Source organism: Gambusia affinis, linkage group LG08 (genome assembly GCF_019740435.1).
Source record: "Gambusia affinis linkage group LG08, SWU_Gaff_1.0, whole genome shotgun sequence".
NCBI lineage: Eukaryota > Metazoa > Chordata > Actinopteri > Cyprinodontiformes > Poeciliidae > Gambusia > Gambusia affinis.
The window spans coordinates 6452202-6480194 of NC_057875.1; the positions used below are offsets into that span (position 1 = coordinate 6452202).

General features: G+C 37.1%; 1 protein-coding gene across 1 annotated transcript; it reads left to right on the plus strand.

The window, feature by feature from the left end:
• Positions 1 to 327: 327 nt before the first annotated feature.
• On the plus strand, positions 328 to 27957 carry LOC122835335 (disintegrin and metalloproteinase domain-containing protein 10-like). The gene is made up of 16 exons (XM_044124325.1): positions 328 to 594; positions 7256 to 7406; positions 10780 to 10898; positions 11018 to 11176; positions 11715 to 11815; positions 14146 to 14295; positions 16138 to 16230; positions 16316 to 16499; positions 17543 to 17706; positions 17790 to 17973; positions 19230 to 19380; positions 21715 to 21898; positions 22010 to 22118; positions 23314 to 23534; positions 23610 to 23736; positions 24366 to 27957. Exons 1-16 carry the CDS (start codon positions 528 to 530, stop codon positions 24554 to 24556), a joined length of 2355 nt encoding a protein of 784 aa, XP_043980260.1. The 5' UTR covers positions 328 to 527; the 3' UTR covers positions 24557 to 27957.
• The last annotated feature ends 36 nt before the right edge of the window (positions 27958 to 27993 follow it).

Here is a 27993-nt window from a genome sequence, read left to right on the forward strand (position 1 = left end):
ATACCAAAATTTCCACTTAACTTTACATTGTAGTCTATCTGATGATGTAATTTTTAAATATAAAATTTTTATGTTTGGATCAGTTACTTAGTCACCTTTTTAGCAAATACTTTTTTTACTCTTACTTGAGTAATTGTTGGGGGCTTTTACCTTTACATGAGTAAAAATATATTGAAGTAGTGCTGCTCTTACTTGAGTACAATCTTTAGGTACTTTACCCATCTCTGCGCATGTAATATAATGCGACAGTAGATATAGTAACTTTGATGTAAATTCCCTGTAATGGTGGACTTATCCCGTTTAACACCAGCGCTTACAGTATGAGCTGCGTCTTGGGTGTGCTGAAATGCATTCAGGCTCGGATCATGAAGGCTTTTGGGGGAAGGGATCCCAGCTGTCCGGCGTGTGACGGCACGACGCTGGAGCTGGAGAGAGGAGGCGATGAGAGGAAGCTGCAATAAACACACAGGGCGTCTGCGCCTATCTAAATAGGACAATAAAGTGAAATAGGTATCAATGCTCTAACAATGGATTTGTCACCTCCGCTTCCACTCAAAGTTTTCCTCTTCGTTTACTTGCTAAACTACACCCAAGGTGAGTGGGGCATTTTGGGGGAGAAATCTTCGCAGGGGTGGGAGGAATACGCGAAGCAGTAGCTGTAGCAGCAGCGGCGGCGGAGGCTGAGGGAGCAGAAATCCCGATAGCCCGTTAGGTTAGCTAACAGAGATGGATCAGCGGGGCCTGCTTGTTGTGAACAGGACTGCACCCTTTTCTCACTTCAAGCTAACAAAGATGCGTTGCGTCAAAGCCGACAGGGATTTACGCAGTTTGTTGCTGTAAACCGACAACGCAGAGTTGTTTCTGTTGTGTTGTCACTGTTTTATTTTTGTATATCGTCGGCTTCGGCCCCGGTTCTGTTGTTATCGTGCGAATAACAACAGAAGCCATTGTTATGAGAATATGGAGAAGCCGCTGGGTTAACGGACCGTTAGCTCGATGCTAACCTTCCAGTTAGCCGCTAAAGTTAGCTGTTTTTTGTCCAAACCTGAAGCTTACTTTCTCTTGTACTGTTTGGTTAATGTTATTTCATGCAGACATTACCATAATTTAACTTAAATACAATAATCAGTGCGGTATTGCCAATGTGATTGCTCATCGAGATTGTTAGGAGCGATTTTGTAAACATTAACGTACAGGGCTGTGAAATAGCATCTGCCTCCTTTTTTGTCATACTTGCTTATTTCAAAGCAGCAACGATATAACTAGGGTAAACATACAATGCTGTAAGATGGAGATTTTATTTATTAAGTCCTAAATTTATTGTGAATAACCACATTTTTGGAAAGCTGAGTTGTACTTATGTAGCCACAACCAGGGCTAATTACTGTCTACCCCCGATAAGAACCTGTCAGGCATCATGAAGTAGGCTTGTAATTAAAGATCTGTAAAGGGGAAACAAAGCCATTTCTAAGACTTTGTGTCTCCAGCTTTGGAAATGGCCATAAATCACAAAAGACTGATTGATGGCTGCCCAAGCTAGGAAATAAATTCACATATGAGAAACATTCATGTTTTAACCACATAAAATGTGGAGTCAACTGTGGCTCAGGAGGTAGAGATTCGCCCTGTGACCTGCGGGTTGCTGGTTTGAATCCCATTTTCATCCGTCTCAGTCAGTCTGTCTTTGGGCAAGACATTTCGCCCACCTTTTCTCTTGTTGGTGGTCGTCAGAGGGTGCGGTGGTGCCGATTGTTTGGCACAATCAGTGTGTGAATGACATTTCAATTTCAATGAAATATAAAAGATAAAAGTTCTCATTTTAACAAGATTGTGCTCCTGTATTTACTTCCTACTCTGACAGATAAATGCTTCCATAAAGTGAGAGCCAGAAATGAAGAAAACATGGTGCAGTGGTGACCTTTACCAGAATTTGTTCTGGACCACTTCACCTCTCCTGCAGGAGATCACCAGTACAATCCACAAATATATCGCCCCAGAAGTTTTCAATGTTGCAAAGCACTGTTTGGATTGTAGTAACAGTTGCCTGATACTACAACAGTTGCCTGCCACTGCAACAATTATTCTGTTGGTTGAGAACAAGGGGATGCAGGAAAATGTGTATTTTTTACTACTGATCTCACAATATTTAGCAAAAAACATTCCTATTGCATGATTTATTAGTCACAAAGAAAATGTTGCAGCAGTGTCTCAAGTTCTGCTAACTTCGGTCACAAAGTCCTTCTCCAGTTTGATAAAACAAATCTTGATTATTCCCAATGCTTTTGGGAAATTATTCTTTGCACTGACAAAACTGAAGTGGAACTTTTTGAAAGGAATGCGTCCGGTTATATCCAATGTAACAGTATTCCAGAAAACCACACTTAATTATCTATACTGGATTCTGTTCTCTTCCAGTAAATCATAAAAGTAAATGTCTCGCCATCATTTAGGGATTTTAAAGCTCAAGTGCACATTATGCAAAAGGGACATTGATCCAAAACAACCCAGCAAGTCTGTCTGTGAGTGGCAAAAAAAAAAAAAAAGTCAAAATCAATATGATTGACAGTAAAACAATCCTGAAAAAAAGAATGGACTGAATTTTTTTTTTTACAGGAATATAAATCCTAAAAAATAACAACTCAAATCTGTGAAAGGGCAAATATTAATAGAAATATGTAAAGGTATAAAAATATCTACACAAATGTATTGTAAAAAGATGACGTGTTATTTGAAGTACATGGAGAAAAAGAGTTGGCTCAGAACGAAACAAAATATAAAACATGGTGTTAATATGTGCAGACCTTTTTTTTGTTTTAAGGTTAAAGGTAAGAGTATTGGCTATGTGAGTAATTTGTTCTCAAACTTTTATTTGCTTCAAGTGAAATTGTCAGTGTTCTTGTTACAAAGGATTTGTTCTTCATTAATTCAAAACTGCAAGGAGAAACGCACAGGCAAAAATTAGCTCAATATTTCACTTTACAAGGAAAATGTTGTCCTTGTAAAGCAACACTGGATTTATTTATTTTTATTTATTTATTTTACCAACCTTTTTGCCAAATAATAAAGTCAAAATGAATTCAGAAAACCTTTTCCTCTGTGGGAGCTCAGAAAAGTTCCTGCTGTTAATCATTAACAAAGTATAGCATCATTTATTTGTTGTTTATAAGTCTTAAATTAAACAACTAAATAATTTTCCAGCTATTTGGGACCCAACCATCATTTTAAATGTCACAACTTTCACTTGCTCTTTTATCAAAATCTTCTGATTTCTCTAAATTGGCGGTCTTTGTTTTATTTTTTTTACTTTTCTGACATTTTTCAGACTAAACAAATGAGGTAATTCCAGGCATTCTTCACTTCTCACAGTCACCTCAATGAAAAATTTAATGTTATCACCTAAATATTTGATACAGCTTATGAACAGTGAAGAGGCTGAAATCTGGAGCATTTATTTGTCTGTGTTGCACAGTCTTTTATTTACAGTAAATTATAGTTCTTTAGTCAGGCTTAATTACCTGCCAGACAGCTCTAATTACATATTGTCTGTTTAATGAAAGTAGTGTCATTTAGGAATGGAGTGGGAAAGCTGCCTGGTTTATATAATCCATTGGTTTGCTTGTTTTATATTTACAACAAATAAAGAAATCTTCCAGCTTTATTTTGTTCTATTCGAACACATTTCGGTTGCTGTGGATTGACTTCTGTCTGCTTTTAAATGTGAAATAGGCGGATATGCATGAGGAAACACTTGCCTTCATATCCTCCTCCCACTCCTCTGATGGTGAAATAATTCTGCAGCTTCTGCAGATGAGTGTAGCTCCAAAGCTGCCACTTACTTGATTTTAATAGATTTAGCTCAGTTTTAAAATATAGACCATATACAGCTTCTGTAGATTTCCATCACTTTAATTCTGTGCTCCAAGTATCTGTCATTGGATCATCCCCAACACATTCAGAACTGTACTACTTATACAACATTTAGCCAAAATCCTGTGACAATTCATCCACAGGGGCATGTAATATTCAAAATTTTTATTTTGTACTTTTGAATCTTAACTGCTACTAAAAGCAGCCCAAGCGATTAAAAAACAACAACATTTTGGCAATAAATTGGTGTTTTTTGGTGACTGGAAAACAAGCTATTTCAAAAACCTCTTGATAATTGAGTCACACTCTATTTCTACCTAGCAACCCCAGAGAAACCCAGTCTGTCTCTTAAGCCCTTTTTGCACTGCACCGCTGGATCCGGGTCAACCTACGATCGTTTTTGCATTAGCGCTTCCACCCTGCTCCCTGGACCCCCTAGAGCTATGGTTCTAATCGGGCCGGCCAGACTGGGCCGGTTTGGAGTTAGCTGTTGTTGGCTCATTGGCTGCAAAAAAATTTTATGAACATGTATTTTTTTATAGCCCATAGATCCATCTTAGCATGTTCAAGGTTGCATAATAGACCACCTTTAAGTTTACCCTGTAATAAAACAGTTGTGACCAGTCAATGCTTGTCAAGTAATGGTGATATTTGTATGCAGCTTATTTCTGCAGATGCCAGCCGACTGGTATCTTGAGCATTTAAAGGTCAGTGCTTGGCAGTTTTCATGGTCCTTCTGTTTTTGATCACAAGGGGATGAGATTTGTCTAAAGAGATGCCCTACACTTGTGGAAAGTCAAAGTAGGATCAATTTTACTGCAGGATATTAGGTTTTCCCAGCAGTAAGTGATGATGTTTGCACTGATTGCTGTGTGTGTATTCGCTATTGGCTATTGTAGTGCAAGATAACTCACTGCACCCAGTCCAGAATGTTATTATACCTTAAACCTGAACAGCCGAAACTTCTATATACACTGTTTTTCAAAATGCAAACTGAAGCAAAAAAACAAAACAAACCCACAATATTTTTCCCGTTAATGAAGGTGTGTTTCTCTCTGGAGTTTGGCTCTCCAGTGTTGTTTCTAAAGTGCCGTCCTGAGAAAATGAACTTCCAGCTGCCCCACAATAAGACAAGACTCCTTTTATACTTGAGCTCAACTTTCAGTTTTGGTTTTTGGAGTGAGCAATGAGACATTTAGTCTCCAGTATCTAAAGGGGGTATCTTTACTTAAGTTTAATTGTAGGGTAACTGGAGCATGGTCACTCAGAGTAATTGATTCAATACTACAGTCAATTACTTTATAAAAGTATTTTTGAGGTATGCAGAAGAAGTCTATCCTTGAATAGCTATTATGAATTTTTGAGAAGAAGGTAAAATCCTTTTTGCTTGGATTTTTAGATCTCCATGGATCCCCTAGTCCCAGTTCAGTTATCATATTTTTAAGTATTTTTGTTTTCCTGCTTTGTCCCCCCGTTTCTGCTGGTATCCTATCCATTTTACCATCCTGTACTGCGTTAAAGTCTCCTCCAACTATTACTATGCCTTTAGCGTTCTCTGCAATTATATTAGCAATTTCTTTAAAGAAGGATTTGTCACATTCATTAGGAGCATAAAGATTTAAAACGGATATCTCCTCCTCCCACATCTGATTAGAGGCGTATCTCCCCATCCTGTCCTGAATGACTTTTTCTGCGGAAAAGGCCAATGATCTGTTAAATAAAATAGACTCCTCTCCTGTTTCCATATGACGCACTATATGTTTGATTTACCCAGTCCCGTCTTAGTTTTTTATGTTCTAACTCGTTTAAATGGGTTTCTTGTAGTAGGGCAATGGAACATTGCATCTCTTTTAGTTGACTAAGAATTTTTTTTCTCTTTATTGGGTGGTTTAGGCCATGGACATTATATGATACGATTGTTAGTTTTTCCATAAGTACCTTTTAATTATGAGCATCTTTTTTATATTACTATTCCTGTAAGTGTCGATGTTATTGTGAAATATTGTGAAATTCCTTCCTCAGTTGTATTAGCTCTGCAAGAACAGTCTCCATGTTGTCTTTCTGTTCACTTACGGCCATCGTAGTTTCTGGAAGTTGGCAGGTTTCTTCGCGCAGTCGTTTTATTTTTCTTATCCGCTTCTTTCCTGAGAGTAGACATTCTTGTAATTCGTCGAGTTGTTATAAATTTTATGTTGTATCGTGAAATAGGCTAGTTTTTAGGAGATTTTCCTCGGAGTAAGGTAATCAGGCTGCTTCTCCTTTCTTGGCGTCACCGGAAGTCCAATGTGACTTTTTAAACTTGACATCAATTAAGGTTGAGGCAGCTGTTTAGCACAAGTAAGAAAGTTTTTGACAATTTTTGAAAAAAATCTGCAAATTAGAACAAAAAGTGCGAGGATTTGTTGATTTTGCATAAATTTCCATGATAATTCTCATGAAACTGGAGGGACTGATTGATAAAACAGATTAGAGACTGCAGTGATTTGATTATTAACTTAATATTTAAGCACACTTCGTGTTTAGTCTAGAATCTAGCGGGCCACATAAACAACTATGGCGGGCCGGATTTGGCCCATGAACCCTGAGTTTGACACATGTGCTCTAAAAGGACTCACTGGTTTGGCCACCGAACCGTCACCCTGGACAGGTCGCCAGTCTGTCGCAGGGCAACACAGAGACAAACAACCATGTACACTCACACCTAGAGAGAATTTAGAGAAACCAATTAACTGGACAGTCATGTTTTTGGACTGTGGGAGGAACCCGGAGAACCCACCATGCACGGGGACAACATGCAAACTCCATGCAGAAAGACCCCGGCCCGGGAATCGAACCCAGAACCTTCTTGCTGCAAGGCAACAGTGCTACCAACTGCGCCACTGTGCAGCCTGGTTAGGTTTTTGATTCTCCATTTGAGATCAGGCAACTTTTAAATAAAATGACAAATCTTGAGCAGGGATGCACAAAATATTGCCACTAAAATCAGTATTCAGTCGATGTTAGTCATTTATTAGCATATCATTCTATTGGGTTGTTGCCTTTAGCTTTTAGTCTGTCAATTCTGACTGTAAATATTATACCTCTTTAAAATTATTTTCAAAAATGATCTTATGGGTGTCTGTCTATTTTATTACTCAGTGCCCCAAACAGCCAATGAGTAATAAGCAGTTATACATGTCTACAACTGAAATGAAAATGTATTTCTTAACCTATAAAAATAGAAATAAATCTTTCTGTGAGGAAAACATAATGCTCCTGACTTCCTCCGTCATTCTGGAGTTATTGACATACACTTTGGTCTAAATTATAAAACAATTCTTGACACAGGTGGAGATGATTGCGACTATCCATCCTAACGTGTGTCCGTCTGTTTTGTTTCTCCCCGCAGGACACTATAGGAACCCTCTGAACAAGTATATCCGTCATTATGAAGGCCTGTCCTACGACACAGAGCTCATTCACAGCAAGCATCAGCGGGCCAAGAGGGCAATCTCTCATGAAGACAAGTTCCTTCATTTAGATTTTCATGCCCACGGAAGGTTGGTCCATCTTTACTTGTGACCTCATGTGTTATTTGTTTGCAAACTAATCCCTTGTGTAGGCATTGTTGTTGGTTAAGGGTTTAGTAGAAGGGATTTGGTTTAAGATTAAACCTTTTTTTTTTTTTGCATTTGTTCCTGCCTACTGGGGACATTTTAGATCTGGACTGGAAAAAAAACTAAATCTTACCAAGTATTTTTGGTCTAGTTTCTAATACAAATATCTTAGTGCACTTGAAATAAGACAAAACTAACTTACAAATAACTTTTCAGCAAGATTAAGTAGCTTGTTTTAAGTAATTTATTACTTGATATTGATAAAAAAAACACTAGCGAAGTGGGGTGCTGTGGTAGCGCAGGGGCAAAACACGACCCACGTATTGAGGCCTTAGTTCTCCAGGTGGAGGTCGCAGGTTCGATTCCCGGCCTGCCGATATTTGCCGCATGTCTTTCCTCTCTCTCGTTTCCCTGTTTCCTGTCGAACTACTTTCAAATAAAGGCCACTAGAGCCCACAAAATCTTTTTTTTTTTTTTTTAAACACCAGCAAAGCAAAAACACACAATCTTAGCAAGTATTTTACTCTAATTTCTAGTGCAAATATCTTAGTAAACGTGAATTAAGACAAAAGTAATTTAAACTAAGTTATCAGCAAGATATAGAAGCTTGTTTTAAGTAAATAATTTCTTAATATTGGTGAAGAATTATCTGTTCCATTGGCAGATTATTTCTTTGTAATGTGGGAAAGTTTTTTGCTATAAGTAAATTTATCTGCCAATGGTACTAATACTATTGAACTAAAATAAAAGAAAAAGCTTCTATTTCTTTCTAAAAAGACACTTGTATGTTAATATTGGTTTATTTGAAGTGTAATAAGATATTTGCACTAGAAACTAGACTAAAAATACTTTGTAAGATTTGGTGTTTTTACAGTGAGATTATTTCACTTACAAGACATTTTTTCCATGACAGTGGATTTAGTACTTTTTCACCAATATTAAGAAATTTACTTAAAACAAGCTTCTATCTCGTACTGAAAACTTATGTTAGTTTTGTCTTATTTTGGGTGTATTAAGATATTTGCACTAGAAACTAAACCAAACATACTTGGTAATATTTTGCGTTTTTGCAGTGTGAAGTGAAAATGGGTTCTAAAAGTAAATCTTCAGTTGTTTTTTTATGTTTTTTTTTTTGGAGATGATTCATCAGTTGGTTAAAAGCCAGATAAGAAGAAGCATTTAAGGTTTTAATTGTCTATGTTGTGCACATCTGCTGCCCTTTTCCCCATATGTGATAGTATCTTTATATTGTTGGGGCTTCAGATTAAGCGTAAGCCTTTTTATTGCACATCCAAGAGGTGATTGCGGAGGCAGATGCATTAAGATCTAAAATAAATACTAATTTCACAGATGGGAAGATGCATATAGTTTGTCCCTATTTTGAGGAGGAGGTGGCAGTGCTGGATGGCAACTAAACTCCATCACAAAGTCACCACCATCTGCCTTGAAACTTGGCAGGGACTGTTTATCATCCTGGCTATAACAGGACTCGCTGTTCATAAACCCTGATGCTGCTTATATACGGAACAGAATAACCGAAATATAAACCTGTGCAACAACAAACACAGATTTTTTTTTTCTTTGTTTAAAAAGACTACAAGATGCATTTTGTTTTCTTCAGTTCTGATTCATACCTATATTTTTCAACCCAACAATCTGATTCTGTTTTCCAGATCCGAGTGTTTTCTGAGCAGTGCTTGCAGGATGTGATGCAAAACGTTTGTTGTGGAAATTAGGGGTTTGTTTACAGCAAAGTAGTGGGTTGGGCTCCCTGACTGTTTGAGTGGTGTGTGTGTGTGTGTGGTGTGGTGTGTGTGTGCGTGCGTGTGTGTGTGTCTGTGTCTGTGCGCGCTTTTTTTGTTGTCGATTGCACTCAGACTCACTTGTGTAATCCCAGCCTCAATGTCAACTAGTCAGAAGAAAACACAGGCCAATTGAGTTGGGTATGAAACAGAAACTGCAGTTCATGTGTTGAAAATTAACCATTTTTCAAATAACATCTGACATTGAAACATTGCAGCAGCTTCAATGCATGTTGACATTGTTTCTGTTAGGCTGTGTTACTTTCAGTTCAACATTTATTCCCCAATTTAGTCTTCTGATTCTAGTTTCATCATATTACCCTAAAAATGTAAAACAATCTGTAACGTGATCAGTTTTTTATTTAAACTTGGTGTGAGAAGTACTGTCATTATTGTTAAAATATGACATTGACCAACACGTGTTATTGCATTCTTAAAGGGACGGGTAGAGTATTATGTATTTTCCATTTCATAGCACAAACAAGTATCTATGTCAACGTAAGTTGTTATGAAAATTAGGTAAATATAAAAACAACTTCAAAGAAATTTGACTTTGCGTCATGGCTGTATCTTATTCCTGAAACTGGCAAAGGGGAAGCATTTTTGCACACTTTTACACTTCTCTTTGGGTTTTGAGTGCTTCTGAAAACAGCACCAATCATTTTGGAAAATTAGCCATTTCAAAAACCTCCCTATTGAGTCACAATCGAAAGGCATTGTGCTGTTACCTAGCAACCCCAGCCGAGTCCAGTATGTCACGTAGCAACTCAAGCTGAGCTCCAGCACGTTTGGTCAGCTGGTTTTACTGCTGTATTCAATCAAACTTTATTTGTATAGCACATTTCAACAGCAAGGCATTTCAAAGTGCTTTACATCAAATCAAACACAAAAACACAATGCAACATGGAATCAACAATAAAAACACAACATCAAGTCAGGTTCCGTCAATAAACTTGCAATTGATTACGTTTCAAATCCAACTCTAAACAAGTAGGTTTTTAGTTGAGATTTAAAGGAAGTCAGTGTTTCAGCTGTTTTACAGTTTTCTGGAAGTTTGTTCCAGATTTGTGGTGCAAATCTGGAATTTGCTGTACTAGCTGCTGGAAAAGATAAATGTTTTGTTTTTGACTTACAGTTCAGAAACCACTTGTTGGATTCTTGCTGGTTGTGCAGGAGGCTCCACTTCTGCTTTTCAAAGATGTACGGTTATATAATTGCGCATCTGTTTGGAGCCATTTTCACATGCAAGTGTTAACACTGAGTTGATGGTCGTGACCAGCAGCAGTTTATTTGGGTTTGAAGTGACATGAGACCCTAAAACAGCTCAAAATAAGCAGAACTGAACAGACTAAAATCTCATTGTCTATGAATGATTTTGTGCAAAAACTGTAATGAACATGTTTTGTATAGACCATGTAGATCTGTCCTGACATGTTGAAAGAGGCATAATAGAGCTAATCCAATTGATGAATCAGGGCAGATTGTCTTGTGACGATCTCCTCGTGTCATTTCAGGCATTTCAATTTACGGATGAAAAGAGATACAACCTTATTTCCTCCAGATCTGAAAATAGAAGTTTCAGGAGAAGAGGTTCCATATGATACCTCTCATATCTACACTGGAGAAATCTACGGTAATCTGTTTAGACGTTAATATTTCAGTGCATTGTGATATTTTTTTAACATGCTGCGATAACTTAGCATACAGACCCGTGTGAGTCTGAATATAAAGTGCCATGATTTGATTTCCCAGGTGAGAAAGGCACCCTGACTCACGGCTCCGTTGTGGACGGTAAGTTTGAGGGCTTCATCCAGAGCTACCACGGCACTTACTACGTGGAACCAGCCGAGAGATACCTGGAGGGCAAAGACGTGCCGTTTCACTCAGTCATCTACCACGAAGATGACATACGTAAGTCCCTAGACTCTTCACCTGCTCACATTCAATCAGCAGTATCACTTCCTCGAGTCTAATGTGTAATTTGTTTCATGGAAATGTGTAACAGGGAAAGTGCAAGGTTAGGGCAGCTGAGCAGATGAAGGCTGACTGGTGTGATTGCCCCCCGTGGGAGCAGAGATACCCGGGGTGCTCATTAGCTGAATAATACAATCCGTCTCTCTGGCTTATTTATGCTCTCCACACAATGCTGGTACTAATAGTGAGCACCAAGCACACTTCACTACAGCAGCAGCCTTTAATTTCAAATCATCTGTGAACACATAGCAAGTTGCTGTGGGGCAAATTAAACAGGATTGCGAGAGGAATTGCTAATGAGTGCAACGGGAAAGTAGCGACTCGCACGCTGAAGCGAGGCGTATCAAGTGGCGTATAAGTACATCCATTAGCTGATCATGAATAGCACCGGGAAATGGAGTGACTCAGGGGGTTAAGTAGCTAACATTGTCTTCATAATCCAAACAGTGTTTGTGTCTCTGCCTCTGTCACTCAGACTATCCGCACAAGTACGGCCCAGAGGGAGGCTGCGCTGACAGCTCCGTGTTCGAGAGGATGAAGAAGTATCAGTTCTCTGCTGCAGTGGAGCCAAACAAGGTGAAAATAAAATAATAAAAAGAAAAATCAGAAAAACACGTGACATGGCTTGAATAAGTACTTAAATGCCTTTCTGGTTTGGGTTTATTGCAAAAATATTGATTCTTAATAATTGGCAGCTTTTGCTTTGGCAGATAGTTGGAGGGAAAAAATGTATTTTTTCCACTTCAGCTAAATGGAATTATTAGAAAAACTGGCCAAAGCTGCAATACTGGCAGTGAAACATCTTTACACTTATGTGAAGCAGCTTCCCATGAATTTGAATTTGAATTTATTTCATAAGGGAAGATGCATATTAATCAATACAAGTAAATTAAAACAACCAAGTAAATACGGCAGATTTAGCCACAAGGGCTAATTTTCATCTGCATCCCCCGGCCAGGGTGATGGTTAAAAAAAATAAAAATTGACACACACATGGATGAACACACAAAGTAAAAATAAAAACAAGTTACATGCAGAAATGAACATTTAAGTCCATTTTAAACATGAATGCAGTTTTTATTAATTAGTAACCACTGTTTAAATGATTTTCTAAAACAACTTAATAATATTTTTAATTATTAATGACTAAAGGAGCTGAATAATATTTCACAATCCCTCCGATTAGCTGCTCTTGTGGTTGTATTTGATTGTAATTTTGTCTGGATGAAGTTATTGTTTGTTGCTCCATGGAAAATCATCATTAACCAAATTAAACTGTACATACAGAGTGCTCATAAAATAGTTAACACACAGAAGTGTTTCTGTAAATTAGCATATTATAAAAATAATATTTAAATAATTCAATTCAAAAAGTGATGTGTAAATTTATAAAATAGATTTTAAATGTCTTTTCCCATGAGATCTATTAAAGAAAAACATTTTAATACAGGAATGTTGTCATGGTTTGCATATTCTGACTGACACTTGCTGCGTTTCCATTGACCATAAAATTGCGCAAATTGGAATAACAAAAATAAATTGGCTTAATTGAAACACGCTAATATAGGAAAAACTCCAATGTTTTCCAGTTAAAAAATAATATTTTTTTTGCTTTAGAATGAGGTAGGTTTTCAACCGAATCAAAATTTGTGTATTTCACAAACACTTCTTTCGCATCAAACCATTTCCAACAGTTTGTCTGCAGCAGCAATGTGCTTATTTGTAGCCACCGGCTTCTCCTTGGATCTCCTGCTGAGCTGTCGCAGCATCGCACAGTTCCTCAAAAGTTGAGTTTGTCATGTTAAAGTGTTGAATCTATCTCTGTTCTGTTAAGTTTGCTAAATACAATTTCCCAAAAATGCTGCATATAAACATATTTCTTCTCTAATGGAGACACAACAATTGTGTTTTTTGGACATTCACAGAACATCCTAAAGGTTTTGCACACAGGTTTTCTGTTTACAAGTTCTGATTACAGATGCACTGATCCGATATTAATATCTGTATTGGAGCCGATATTGAAAAAAAATAAAATAATTCTAGATCGTTGGTGACCATGTGTCCGATCCATAAGGGCTGATCTATTCAGCCTTATTCTGTGCTTTGTGCTCTGAGTGCGTTATTATTTATTATATTTAGAATTAATGGTGGAGGCTTGTTGTAGTTTGACCAAGATAGTCAACCTATTGTTTTTGTCTAGCGTCTTTATTATTTATTTTACATCGTCTTTCATTGTCCTAATTGCTCTGACTGAACAAACTGAAGTTGTCTTACGTGTTTAACCAGTAGCTTGTGAAGTTGTGAGTATATTTAAGTGAGTTCAGAGTTACCATATAAATTTCTAATTCAGTACATTTATGTCTTTGTTTTAAAAAAAGAAACGTTTTAAGTGAACTCAGCTGTTTTTCCTTATCGGATCGGTATTTGCCGATTCTAGTCCTCAGATATTGGTATCGGCAAAAAAAATGGAGTGTATTGGTGCATTGATTAGGTTTTTTGTGCATCCTAATTTTGTGGGAGAAAGGACCTTGGTAGAGAAACTAAAAGTAAATTAGAGCTGCCATTAATGTTAGCTTTAATCAGCAAAATTAAGAGAAACTAAAACTTGTAGAAATATTTTTTCTTTTTGTGTAATGAACAATTTCTGAGTTATTATGAGTTTCACTTTGAGAATTAAATTGCTGAATTATTATCTTCAAATTTATTGAAATGCAGCTGTATTTTCTGGAATTATTTTTGCTTTGATTGTGGTTTTAGTTCATCTTATCCATCTCTAAATTCTGATTCATGGCTTAAGAGGGAAACTCTAAAAATATTTCCCATTACTTATTTACTCACTGTTAGGATGAAAAAGCTATAAATATGTTTTATTTAGCTCTCTAAGACTCGTGTGCCCCTCACATCAGGAGCTCCACCCCGAAGCGGAGTCTGAAGGCCCCGTGTTGCTGAGGAAGAAGCGGATGGCCCAGGTGGAGAAAAACACCTGCCAGCTCTTTATTCAGACTGACCATCTTTTCTTCAAATACTATAAGACCAGAGAAGCTGTCATAGCTCAGGTAAGCCACACGACAGCCATACAAAGTACCTTATCCTGCATAGAAACATCGGAAACTCTGGCAGCATCCAAACAGAGTCAAAATACCTGAAGTTGTGGCTGTAAAATTTAAAAATCTATTAAATACAAACAATTTATAGCATTACTTTAATAAGTCTTGGGAGAATTTGTCTTTTTAGGTGTTTTCTCTCATATGCTAGCACCAATAATCAACCAGGTTTCTACCTTAAATAAATGATTTATATCTATGGCATTAAAATAAGCTTCATACAGAAAAAAGTAAAGTATCAATTCCAGATCCTTCCAAGTTAAAAACCTCTGACTTGTTCAGTTTGATTTCAATCTAGTCAAATCAGTTAAATTTTTGTTCAGTTGATATGTTTAAAAGGAATTGACAAAAAAAAAAAAAAGACATTCTTGCTATGAAGGGAAACCAGATGTAGAATTTGCTTCCTAGTAATTTTTGCACATTTATTATAAAACACAAATTAGGTTTAAGTGATATCTGAGATCACTGGAAAATAACAAAAAAATAACATAAGCTGTACTTATTTGAGCTAATTCACTTTAGCTCAAATAAAGTGAATTATTTGAGCTAAATAATTTATGTTTAAGTTTAAACATAAACCTATATTTATGTTTAAACTTATGTTTTAATGCATAACTTTAAACATAAACTTGTGCATTAAACATAAGTTTATGCATAAGTTTATGTTTAATGCAAAACGTAAACTTATACACTTGAATAACTTCTCAGTTAAAAGCTGAACTTATCATTGATTTGGACGAACTCCACCAGGTGGCGCTTCACTAACCTCCTGTTTTGTCGAGGGAAATATTGCATCCCTGGTGGCATTTTTAAGTCGGTTATTAGGTTCAAAAAGGTTTTACAAAACAAGAGAATATATGACATGATGCCTTGCCGTACTTTTGTTCTTTCTGAAGTGTCTCCAGAAGCCTGAAACTTTTCATACAGCGTTGGTACAGGTGCTTGAAGTCCTTGAAAATGCTTAAATTTCAATCAGATTTTTCAAGGTTTGGAAAGTGCTTTATTTTTGTATAAAGTCCTTGAAAGTTATTCATATTCAAACTGTATAGCTTTGTAATAAAGTGCAATATAATCTTTAATTAAAGTCTAAATTTGGGAAACATTATTATCCATCTCTTAGATGGACAGTTTAATACATCCAGTAAACAGACACAAACCATTTTTTTTTATCTCTCTCTGAAGTTAAATCAGACGAAACCTTCTTGTTTTAGGTTAGATAGAATCACCAAAATTATTTACATTTGTTAAATGTCAGGAAACTTAGAGTTGTTTTTTTTTTGTTTTTTTGTAAATCTCTTTGTATATTTTATCTTTTGAGCAGGAAGACTATTTACCTTAACATGCTTAGTGTAATAAATATTTTTTATTCCTAATGGCTTAATGACTTATTGAAAATGTTACTGAAATAAAAGTTGGCTCAAATTTTAAACATTAAACGGCGTTATTAAAATTGGAGGATTTTTTGTTATTTTTTTCTAAGACTTTAGTTCTTAGACCAGTCGGATGTATAAAGTGTGTGAGAGAGACATTTCAAAACATAACATTTTATCATATCTGCTTTAAAATATAAAATACTCTTACAAGATGGTTTTAATAACGTTAAATATTGTATGTAGTAGATAATTGAAATGGTCTTTTTCAAATTTAATTGTATTGTTTCTATCTGGAAAGTGTGGTGGTGGAAAAGTTTGAAACCTGCTTTTAAAATGCTACAAAAGTGCTAGAACTTTCCTCTGGGAAAAGTAAATTTAAAGGAAATCCTGTTTTGTTTTGTTGTTTTGTTTTCACCTGTAGATTTCCAGTCATGTCAAAGCCATTGATGCGATCTACCAGGGCACAGACTTCATGGGCATTCGTAACATCAGCTTCATGGTGAAACGCATCAGGGTGAGTTACACCAACAGGCTCTGTATTACTCTGATGTTTTAGTTTTCGTCTCCCCCTCCTAAGCCGTTCGCCTCCTCCCGTCTAGATAAACACGACCAATGACGAGAGAGACCGATCCAACCCGTTCCGCTTCGCCAACATCGGCGTGGAGAAGTTTCTGGAGCTGAACTCGGAGCAGAACCACGACGATTACTGTCTGGCTTACGTTTTCACAGACAGGGATTTTGATGATGGCGTGTTGGGACTGGCCTGGGTGGGAGCCCCATCAGGTACTGGAATATTCCTTAGTAGTTTTTGGATTCATTATTATACTGTGCTGTCAAAAATTGTCTGAATTGTTTTGTTTTTTTTTTGATAAAAAGACGATTTCATTTCAGAGTGCATTAAATTTTGACTAGAAATTTACATACCAATATATGAAAATGCCTTAAAGATGCAGTATGTAGCTTTTATAAAAGTATATAAATATTTAACATATTTGGTAAAACTGTCAACATGTTATGACAGTACAATGTTAGACAGATAATTTGGGAAAATATTAACCTCCTCCACGTCCTTCCTGAGCTACTATTGCAATACTCCTGACAAAAACCAACCAATCAGAGCCAGGAGGCGGGTCTTAACGCCTCCTGATGTTAATGCCGTTAAGACCCGCCTCTTGGCTCTGATTATAATCTTCATGTACTCGCTGTTAAATCTGCTAATAGCTGAGAAACAACTTAGCGCTCCAGGAAGACTGTTTACCAGCTGTCAGTTAAACGTTTATGCTAGTTAGCTTTCAGGCTAATTGAATGCTACTTAGCATTCAGTCTATGCTAACTAGCCTGAGCATTCATAACAGGCTCTACCAGCTGCAGGATAGCAGAGAGCAAGAGGGGAAGAGAAAAGGGAATGATCAGCGCCACATAGATTGATTGACAGTGCTAAGACCCGCCTCCTGGCTATGATTGGTTGTTTCTAGTTGGCACTGGGAGAAGACAGAGGACCTTGATTTTTTAAAAAAAACATTTTTTAACGAACTCTGTCTCATACTGTCCTGTTATAACATAGTTTAAAAAAATATGTAAAAAAATATTTTTTTTAATATCCTTGTTAGTCGTGCTACTATGATAAGTTGAGTCTAATTTAATGCAACTTTTCTCTTCTAAAACTGTTATTTTCCTCTGAAATTCTAGTTTTGTATGTTTAATTAAAACACTTTTTAAAGGTTTGTGCTAATAAGACTGGATTTTACATTTGACTCACTTGTAGAATCAACCATTCTTTGTCTCTTTAAGGTGAAAACAGCTTTCTGCTCCTTCCTCTTTTCCAGGGAGCTCTGGGGGAATCTGTGAAAAAAGCAAGCTGTACTCCGACGGAAAAAGGAAGTCTCTCAACACTGGTATAATCACGGTACAGAATTATGCCTCCCACGTACCTCCAAAAGTCTCTCATATCACTTTTGCACATGAAGTCGGACACAACTTTGGCTCCCCGGTACGTTACTCACAAATGTCACATTTAACGTGTGGTACACGCTCGTCTAACCTCAGGTTTTTCTTTTCCACTTTCACTCCTAGCATGACTCCGGAGCCGAGTGCACCCCAGGAGAATCCAAAAGCCAAGACAAGAAGGAGAAGGGCAATTATATCATGTATGCGCGAGCCACATCGGGAGACAAGCTCAACAATAATAAGTTCTCCTACTGCAGCATTCGCAACATCAGCCAGGTTCTGGAGAAGAAGAGAGGAAACTGTTTTGTTGGTAGGTTTTACTGCTTCGCGTTGGCCCGCATTTGAACTTCTCTTGTTGAGGAATCAGAAATTCAAACCCTGTAATCGTTCTTATTCAGCTGCTCCCTGCAGCGGAGAGCAGAGTCATCCAAAAGTCTTCATTAGAAAATAAAATATGGCAGCTGGAGGTGATCCTGCAGAGCGGCACTAGATCCGTAACCCAATCTTGGCTTTGGCATGGTATTATTTTTATCTGATAGCATTTGGCAGGCTGAGCAACTACCTTTGATGTTTTTCTTTTGTATGCAGATGGTACATTTGGCACAGCTTTAAAATGGATTTCTGCAGAAATTAAACCATTATTTTTAATTCATACAGCATTAATGCTATTAATTTTGGCCTTTCAATTATTTACTTAAACTGTTCTTTCTTCAGGTTTGAAGCGATCTCACTTAGTTTACTTTATTAAAAACTTTATTTGGATGATTCACTGTTTGTCACCATTAACCAGATTTTGGCAGAGTTCTGGCCTTGATCACTCTTCCTGTCATTATTGTTTTGTTTTCTGAAATGGATCTCACTTCAGATTCTGTCCATAAATGTTTTGCATTAATAAGCCTGATATATATTTTCCAAATCCCCCCAAAAATAAAGAAAATCAAGAATTTTTTTTTTTTTTTTTTACAAATCAGTTTCTTTCAATTATAAAAACTTATGAAACTTTAACAAAAACTACAGGTGTGTGTCTTTGTTTTTGGTTAAAACATGTTTTTTAATTTTTATTCAGTGGGTAGAGAATCCAAATTTTTTGCTTAAGTAGAAGTAACAACTCTTCATAATAAAATAACTCAAGTAAAAGTAAAAAGTGCAGCATAATAAAAACAAACTACACTCTTAAAAGTTATTCTTTTCCCAAAAATAGGTACGCAAATAAGTAAATGTAACTGGTTGCTTCCAGACTCTGGTTATTTATTGTACGATCTTTCCACGCTGAAAAAATAACCGTTTAAATAAATTATAAAAAGAGCAAAACGAATGCATTTGAATTAATAAATGAATGCAGTAGCAACAAAACCTTTCCGTACTATTATGTCCATTATTTATCAACAATACTGATGGATTTCTTGACATTATATTCCTAAAGGATTTGTTGAACATTGTGGTATTGTGTCATTTTTTTTTTGTTTGTTTTTTTATTCTAAGCTTTTCTTTTGGCAGTATTTGATTTCCTGTGACTCTTTAGCTTCCAGTTTTGTGGAGTCTAGCTTTGAGTTTTCTTTGCCTCAGAATCTGGCCAGCCGATCTGTGGAAACGGCCTGGTGGAGCCTGGAGAGGAGTGCGACTGCGGTTACAACGACCAATGCAAAGACCAGTGCTGCTACGACGCCAACCAGCCCGACAACAAGAAGTGCAAATTAAAGCCCAACAAAGTCTGCAGGTAAGAAATCAAATAATGAGTTAATCTAAAGTTGTTTTTTCTTATCTATCAAGTAATGGCTACAGTCAAGTCGGGGTTTGCTTATATAGCACATTTACAACAGCCTCAGCTGACCAAACTGCTTCACAACAAACACAACGTCACAGGTAGGTAAATGATAAAATAGAAAATAATGTTAAGTTTAGTAAAAATAATAAGACACTTATAAAATTGGCAAAGATACCAAAAACTAATAATATGAATAAAAAAACCAAAACAATACTTAATTTTAGCTGCAGCAATTTTTTGAGTGATTAATAATTAACTTTTGATAATATTATTTTGTGTCATTTGTATTAAATAATTAAATAAGCAAAAAATTGTGGTTTTCTCACATTATTAAATTTAGACATTTATAAAATGGAACCAAAACAGGAACCTCTTTGGTTGCTGAATAGAAAAATTAAAGACCAAAATGATAAAAAAATGTTCTGTCGTTCCTCTTGAAGGAAAGTTTAACTCATGACAAACCTCAAAATCAACCTTTCTCATTGGCAGTATGTCTTTTTATTGTTATTTTTCTAATTTTCTGCATTATCGCCTCGGCTTTTCCAACAATGAGCGCCATGAAGGTGGTAAATTAAGAAGCTTTTTGAGTTTTTATATTTCAAAACAGAGGGGGCGTGCTGCGGTGGCGTAGGGCAGGGGTGTCAAAGTCAAATGGACGGAGGGCCAAATAAAAAATTTTGCTACAAGCCGAGGGCCGGACTGATCGAATGTTCATTGACATTTTTTTAAATGACGCATATAGTCTAGTGAACCTAATTGAACCTACTGAAAACCTAACAAATATATTCCAATATGATCAGATAAATAAAGCAATATTTTCTTATGGCTCTGTTAGTAATCTTTAATTTTCAACAGACATAACTGAAATATTTTTAAAATATAATTGGATTGAAATACAATAAAATAAAGTGCAAAACTCTATTAATCAAAAACAACACTTTCATCAAGGAGAAGTAATATGCAGTGAAAACAAATATTAAACTTTAACTTTTAAACTTGAACTGAGTAAAACCTCTAAATATAAACTCTAAACCTTGTTTGAAACCCCCGGTTCTCAGTGTCCACCTTCCTTTTTGCCATTTTTGATGGGTATCTGCTAAATAAGCAAAAAATTGTGGTTTTCTCACATTATGAAATTTAGACATTTATAAAATGGAACCAAACAGGAACCTCTTTGGTTGCTGAATAGAAAAATTAAAGACCAAAATGATAAAATATGTTCTGTGGTTCCTCTTGAAGGAAAGTTTAACTCATGACAAACCTCAAAATCAACCTTACTCATTGGCAGTATGTCTTTTTATTGTTGTTTTCTATTATAACATGAACTACTTACTTCTAATAATAAATCAAGATCATCCCATGGGGTGGTAAATTAAATCTTTTGAGTTTTATATTTCAAAACAGAGGGGCGACTCTGACATATGGTGGCGAGATAGCGACCAAGCTTGTAGGCCCTGAGTCCGCGACAGCCACGTCGCGGGTTCGATTCCCGGACCCAACGACATTTGACACATGTCTTCCCCCTTTCCTGTCTGCCTACTGTCATATAAGGGACGCTAGAGCCCACAAAAAGACCCCCTAGAGGGGAAAAAAAAAAAAAAGTGCATTTTGCACACGTCAGACTCTATTTGGACCGTTTCTCTTCCCCGTTCTTCTTGATCTTTATTGCTGGTTAGCAAGAAACGTGTGGTATACGTTATCGCCACCTGCTGGAATGGAGTGTGGCTCGAAATATCAGTTATTTTACAATCAGATTCTGTTAAACAACTTTGTTTTCCTTAAAACTCCAGTTAAAATTTTAATACTTTTACTTTCTGAATCTCCCTGTATTATATTTATAAAAGTAAATGGTTTTTTTTTAATTCCTCCTCTTTTAACCTAATTTCTGTCTCATTTTCAATATACTAAAATCACATCTGCTATTGTTTCAAATTCTGTACAATATGGACATTTTCCCATATTGTGTTTATTTATAGTAAATATTGTATGACTGAGTCCAATTTGACTTGATCTTTCCCACCATTTTGTTTCTGTATCAACTGTTTTTGCTGAAGTTTGACCAGTGGTGCCCCCCGCTGGATGGCAGAAAAACTACAACACTTAAAAACTATCTAAGCAGATGTTATTAGTTAATTGATTAGAGTTTATTTAATCGACAATTATTACAGTTTCATTTATTTTCTTAGATATTTTTTATGGGTTTTTGACATTTTGTTCTGCATGAGGAGGATCAATCGGCTCTCGCCTGACTTGTTTTTGACTCGGCTCTTGCTTATGTCCCATCAGCCCCAGTCAGGGTCCTTGTTGCACTTTCGAGTGCAGCTACAAGGGTCGCAACGAGAAGTGCCGGGAGGAGTCCGAGTGCGCTCACCAGGGCATGTGCAGCGGGGGAAGCGCCCAGTGCCCGACCTCTGAGCCCAAGGCCAACTTCACCGCCTGCCACAGCGAAACTCAAGTCTGCCTCAACGGGGTGAGCGCTCGAACGTTTCCCACCTGGCGCTGGCAGAGCTGGTTGCTGTAGCAACGCTATTCTCACTAGTCGGTGTCTGATGTCGCCTGTTCCCGTGCTCCTCCCCCGCAGGGCTGCTCCGGCTCCATCTGCGAGAAGTACGGGCTCGAGGCGTGCACCTGCGCCAGCCAGGACGGCAAGGATGAGACCGAGCTCTGCCACGTGTGCTGCATGGAGAAGAGTGAGTGGCTTTATCCGGTTTTTATTTAGCAGGAATTTTATTTAACCATACAAAATCCATTTAAGATCCAGATTTAATTTTCAAGAGGAACCTGCGCAGAAATCAGCAACACAAAAGTAAAACTAATTTAAACACAAAAAAGTATTTATGGTGACATTTCTAGTGCAAATGTCATAGTTCACTTGAAATAAGACAAAATGAGCTTACCAGTAACCTTTTAGCAAGATATAGGAGCTTGTTTTAAGTCAATAACTTCTTAATATTTATGTTCCACTGGCAGATTAATCCATTTATCACAAAATGTCTTGTTGAAATTGAATTAATCTACCAATGGAACTAGTACTTTTTCATTAAGGTAAGGACATATTGGCTTAAAACAAGCTCTTATATCTTGCTGAGAAGTTACTTATCAGTTAATTTTCTCTTATTTCAAGTGAGCTAAGATATTTGCACTAGAAAACAGACCAAAAATACTTGGTTAGACTTTGTGTTTTTGGGGTTACTCCAAACCCAGCAGTAACCCCAAGCAATTTTAACCCTTTAAGTCCTAAGTTTCAAATCTTCGACTGTATATTTTGCTTATTTTATTTGTTCAAAGTTATTTAAATGCTCTGTGAGTAAGTAGTTTTTCCCGTTTTATCCGTAACAACTGGAACTTTCAATATCTAGCAGTTATTTGCAATTTATTGTCTGTTAAAAGAGTTTTCATAAGAGTAAACTGAAGTAAAACCTGCTCCCTGCAACGGCAGGCGTAAAATTACCGTAATAACCTGATATTAGCTGGAAAGCGCAATGACTCCCCTTTCAGAAACCGATACAGTTTTTCAGGTAGTATGGCAGAGATACGGTACCTCAAAGTTGGCTTGTAAAAATACGTCTTCGGTGATACGTTTAAGCCGAGGAGGGTTAAAACAAATTACGAAACAGTTTAAAAGTACTGACACAGTTTAATAGAGTCACATTGCATGTTTTTAAGAACAGCTCCAATGAAATAAGTTCAGTTTGTACTGGAGCTCATCCCATCACTCTGAATGCTTGCTTCCATTTTTCTGTTCACATGCAAGAGAAACATTTTGTTGCAGCGTAAAGATCGTTGCAGGGGAGAATTCAAGGGGGCTGGTGCCAAGCCGAGTAGAGTTTTATGTTTTTGTCTTAGTCGACACAATGCAAATGAGAATCTGATCCGTTTCCGCAGTGAACCCCAACACCTGCAGCAGCACGGGGTCAGAGCGTCTGGCTCGGTTCTTCAATAAGAAAGTCACCACCCTGCCAGCGGGATCGCCCTGCAACGATTTCAAAGGTTACTGCGACGTGTTCATGAAGTGCCGGCTGGTGGACGCAGACGGGCCGCTCGCCAGGCTAAAGAAGGCCATCTTCAACCCAGAACTCTATGAGAACATTGCAGAGTGGATTGTGGTACGTACCGAATCTGCTGGACGTTTTCTAGTCTTAAGTTTAAGATCAAGAGGTTTGTGATGATTCCTCCTCCAGGCTCACTGGTGGGCCGTGTTGCTGATGGGCATCGCTCTCATCATGCTCATGGCGGGTTTCATTAAGATCTGCAGCGTTCACACACCCAGCAGTAACCCCAAGCTGCCTCCTCCCAAACCACTGCCAGGTCAGTTCCTAACACTTTCTACACACAGCTCTGGAAAAAATGTAGAGCCCACTGCACTGACTAACGTTGAAAACCTCCTGGTTATTCCACTAAATGTTGATTTCTGAACTCTTCCAGAGTTAAAACAATAATATTGTTGTTTCTAAAGGAACATGAACTCGTTTTCTTTGCATTATTTGAAGTCTGAAAGCACAGTTTGACCACAAATAAATACTAAATTTTTGCTTGGAATTTCAGAAACATGTTGTCAGTAGTTTACAGAATAAAAGAAAAATGTAAATTTTTACGCAAACATAAAGCTTCAAAGAGTATAATGTGAGAAGATCGTTTTAAGTGGTCTCTTATTTTTTTCAGTGTAAGGGTTTATGCGCTCTATCTTCCTGGTTTTAGTCAGAACTTCAGCAGCAGTGTTCTGGATTAGATTGATTCTTTTTTACTGTTGCAGTAATCAGTGTGACTAAAGTTAAACACCCGGATGAGTTTCTCTAGGTTTCAGTGGGACATTAGTCCTCTAATCCTGGAAATGTTCTTCAGGTAATAGAAGACCGACTTTCTCTTCTCGCCTTGGAAACGCTTGAATGTTTTTGTGGCAAAAATCGAGCCAACCCTCCGTTTTGTTTTGTCTCCAGGCACTTTGAAGAGGCGACGAGCGCAGCAGCACGCTAGCTCTCAGGTGCAGCACCAGTCGCAGCACCCCCACGCCCACGGCGGCCATGGCGGCCAGCGACAAGCCCGGGGTCAGCCGCAGCGGCAGGCGCAGCCCCAGAGGCACCACCGTCAGCCCAGAGAGAACTATCAGATGGGCCAGATGAGACGCTGAGACCCCGCTGCCCCTCCTTGCAACCCCCAATGCCTTGGCTCCTCCTCGTGCCTACAGTGGGAAACAAAAGCGTCACTCCATCCAAAGAAAAGCCTGACACGGTTGTTTGTCATCGTCATATCCGCCGATCTGCAGACAACGCGCTCTACGCGGAAGAAGAGTAAAAACTTTGTCCAACTACTCAGCTGGCTCTTTGCGGAGTGGACTCGACCATCAGCCATCTCCAGTGCATCATTTTCCATCTTTCTTTTCTTATTTCTTTTCATTCCAAGGAGTGCCAAGGAGAGTTAAGGAATCGTGTAGCATTAGTACATCCTGTGATGTGTTTTTCTTTCTGTTGCGATCTTCAAGTGACTGCCGGTGAATCGTTTTGTGCTTCTTCTTCTTCTTTTATTTGTTTCTTTTTTCCCCCCTCATCATCCTGACCAAGAATGAGAGAAACTCGGTGGGAATTTGTGGCACTTTTCTTTTTTCTTTTCTTGATTTTTCATGTCGAACAGCAAAAGAGACAGGCTCTGGTCTCCTCATGCAGATTATCTTCTGCATGTGACTGTAAATATTTAGTGTATCATAAGTGAAAACAAACTATTTCTTCTACTGTAAATGTGTAATTCTTCACTACTTTTCTTTTTTTTTTTCTTTTCGGTTAGTGCTCTCAGGATTCTTAACACATAAATGAAGGACCGTTGAGGATTTGACGCTCTTGAGTTGGATCGCATTCACTTTTGTTTGATTACAAGATTATGAACAACAAGGGCATCATATCCCTGTTTCGTTTAATTTTTTCGGTCTTGCTAACGTTATGTTTTTTTTGCTCATGTTGTGTAAGGAGATGTAGCGTCGTCATGGGAACAAATATGAAGGATCACAACACTATTTGCGTCTGATCATGAAGAGTGACACTGAAAACAACAGCTAGGAGTCTAGGAATGAGTCATGTTAGTTTACATGAGTGTGGAAATAAATTTTTTAAAATGACTAAAAAAAATTTAAGATTAAATCATTCTATTATTCTTCAGATAGTGGATTTAAGAACTTTTCCTCGTGGGCATGCAGACACATTTATTACATGTGGCTTTGAATTGACAAAGGTCTGTAATATCTGTAATTCACTCAACACTATGTTATTTTGACGGATGTGTAACGCAGGAAAGAGAAGTGTAATGCAGCAGTGTTGTTGACTAACGTTCTCCCCAGTGCGTTCACTACTAATCTGTTGGAAAAGCTACTTCCTGATCCCCTAAAGAGCTCACCAGTGCAGGATGTTTACCGTAGAAATCCACTAAGACGGCAGCAGGAAGGAAGTGTGATTGGTTCGACCTCAGGTGTTTGCAAAACAAACCCTTTTTGTGAATTTTATTTATTAGAGGACAAGAACTGTACCTGGTGATGCAATCACGACTTCTTCTTTTTAACTTGTAAGAGCATACATTTTTAAATTGACTGAAATTCCTGTATTTTCTCCTGTAGATGTTTTTTCTGCTCTTGCACAAAACTCAACTTTACATGTCAGATTAAATGCCTCTTGCACAAATTTATTTTCCTAATAGTTTTACTAAAATAATGGTAAAACCTGCAATCTTAGCAATGTCTTTTTTTTTCTTCCTCAACTGTTTGCAGAGACTCTCATTGGCAGCACCTCCTTCTGTTGGGTGAACGTGTTGCGTTCAGCGTCTCGCCGCCATTTTCTTGGCTACAACTGCTATCAGACAGACAGCAAAAATGAATTTGCAAGCAGAAAGCACAGCAGAGTTCAGGTTTCATCCCAATAGAGGAGGAACAGAAGAAATTTGCATAAGCAACATTAAATCTGATTGCTGAAATGCACTGCAAAACCAACATTTAACTACATTTTTTTTACTCAATTGTATTGCAAATATCCGAGTGTACCTTAAACAAAACAAAACTAATTTAAAATAATTTTCTATCAAGATATAGGAGCTTGTTTTAAGTGAATAATTTCTTAATATTGATAAAAATGTACAAGTTCCACAGATTATTTTGGGCTAGTTCCTAGTGCAAATATCTTTAGTACAGTTGAAATAAGTTAAGCCAATTTAAAAGTAACTTCTTTTTTTTTATTTTTTGAAAGATAAAGTATTGTTTTAAGTGAATAATTCTTTAATTTTGAGTTTCACTGGCAGATAAATTACCGTAACGTATAACATGGGAAAAATGTCTTGTTATAAGTGAAATAACCTGCCAATCGAGCCAGAACCTTTTCATCAAAATTAAAGAATTATTTACTTAAAACAAGGTAAAATGTTACTTTTTGTCATAGTTTAAGAATAGTAAGATCTTTCCACTAGAAACTAGATCCAAAATACTTGGTAAGATTTTGTGATTTTGCAGTGTATATTTAGTGGAAAAAAATCTACCAGTGCACCTTTTCTGTAAATCAATATTAATCAATATTAAATTTGTCTTTTCTTCCAAGTGTTCTAAGATATTTGCACTAGAGACATGACAAAAAAATACTTTCAAATTTCTTTTTCTGTCAGCGTACCTTTTCTTTTTGTGTTTGAATTTGAGATGAATTTTGAGCAAGAGCAGAACAAAATCTGACTTAAAATAAGGAATTGAAAATGCATGTACTCCCTTTTTTATTTCATTTTATTTTTTTTCAGGGGGAAAATCCCCAATAATGTTGCTAAAGTGTAAAATATGAATGCCTCTACAAGAAGACGCATCCCAGATTTTGTACGTCATTGCACATCTGCTCTGGTTTTGTTTTTAAGTGCATGCAAACTAGTGCGACTCTTTTTGTCCCAGTCGCAGTGAGCTCTGTAGGGGAGCGGTCGACGTAAACAACCAACATGTGTCGTTTTCTGCAATGAGGCGGATGAATTCGATAGCTTGGCGGTTGCTATTACTCCTCATCTCTGTACAAAATGGAGCTCTCTTTTTTTTAAATCTCATCTCGCCTGTCGGGCCAGAAGAATTTACCTGTAAACTTGTACAGTACTTGGAGGAAGAAAAAAAATAAAACAACAAAAAAGTTGGCATTTAATTTGAATGAAAAGTACATTTTGATACATCTATTTCTCTTTTTTTCTAAATTCAGAGTAACTTGTTAAAAATGTTCACATGTGACAAAGTTTCCTCTCTTCTAAGTTATTTATGTTCCTCTTTGTGCAAGTAGAACTGGAATTTGGTTATACTTATTACCGCCGTCATCAACGGAGGAAAAAACTATTCAGTGATGGAGTTAATGTTACATTCCCATTATGATTTTTTTATTTTATTTTTATTTTTCATTTTCTTATCCTGTGGCATGGTTCGGGTAGACGAGCAGAAGTTTTAAAAAAAATGCCTGTAAATTTACTTTTCTTTTTAATTTCGTAGTCTTGGTAAAAGTTTTTAGATAAACGTGCACTGAAAATGTCCAAATTGAGTTGAAATGTCGTAGGTGATGTAGGCCGTAAGAACACACGATT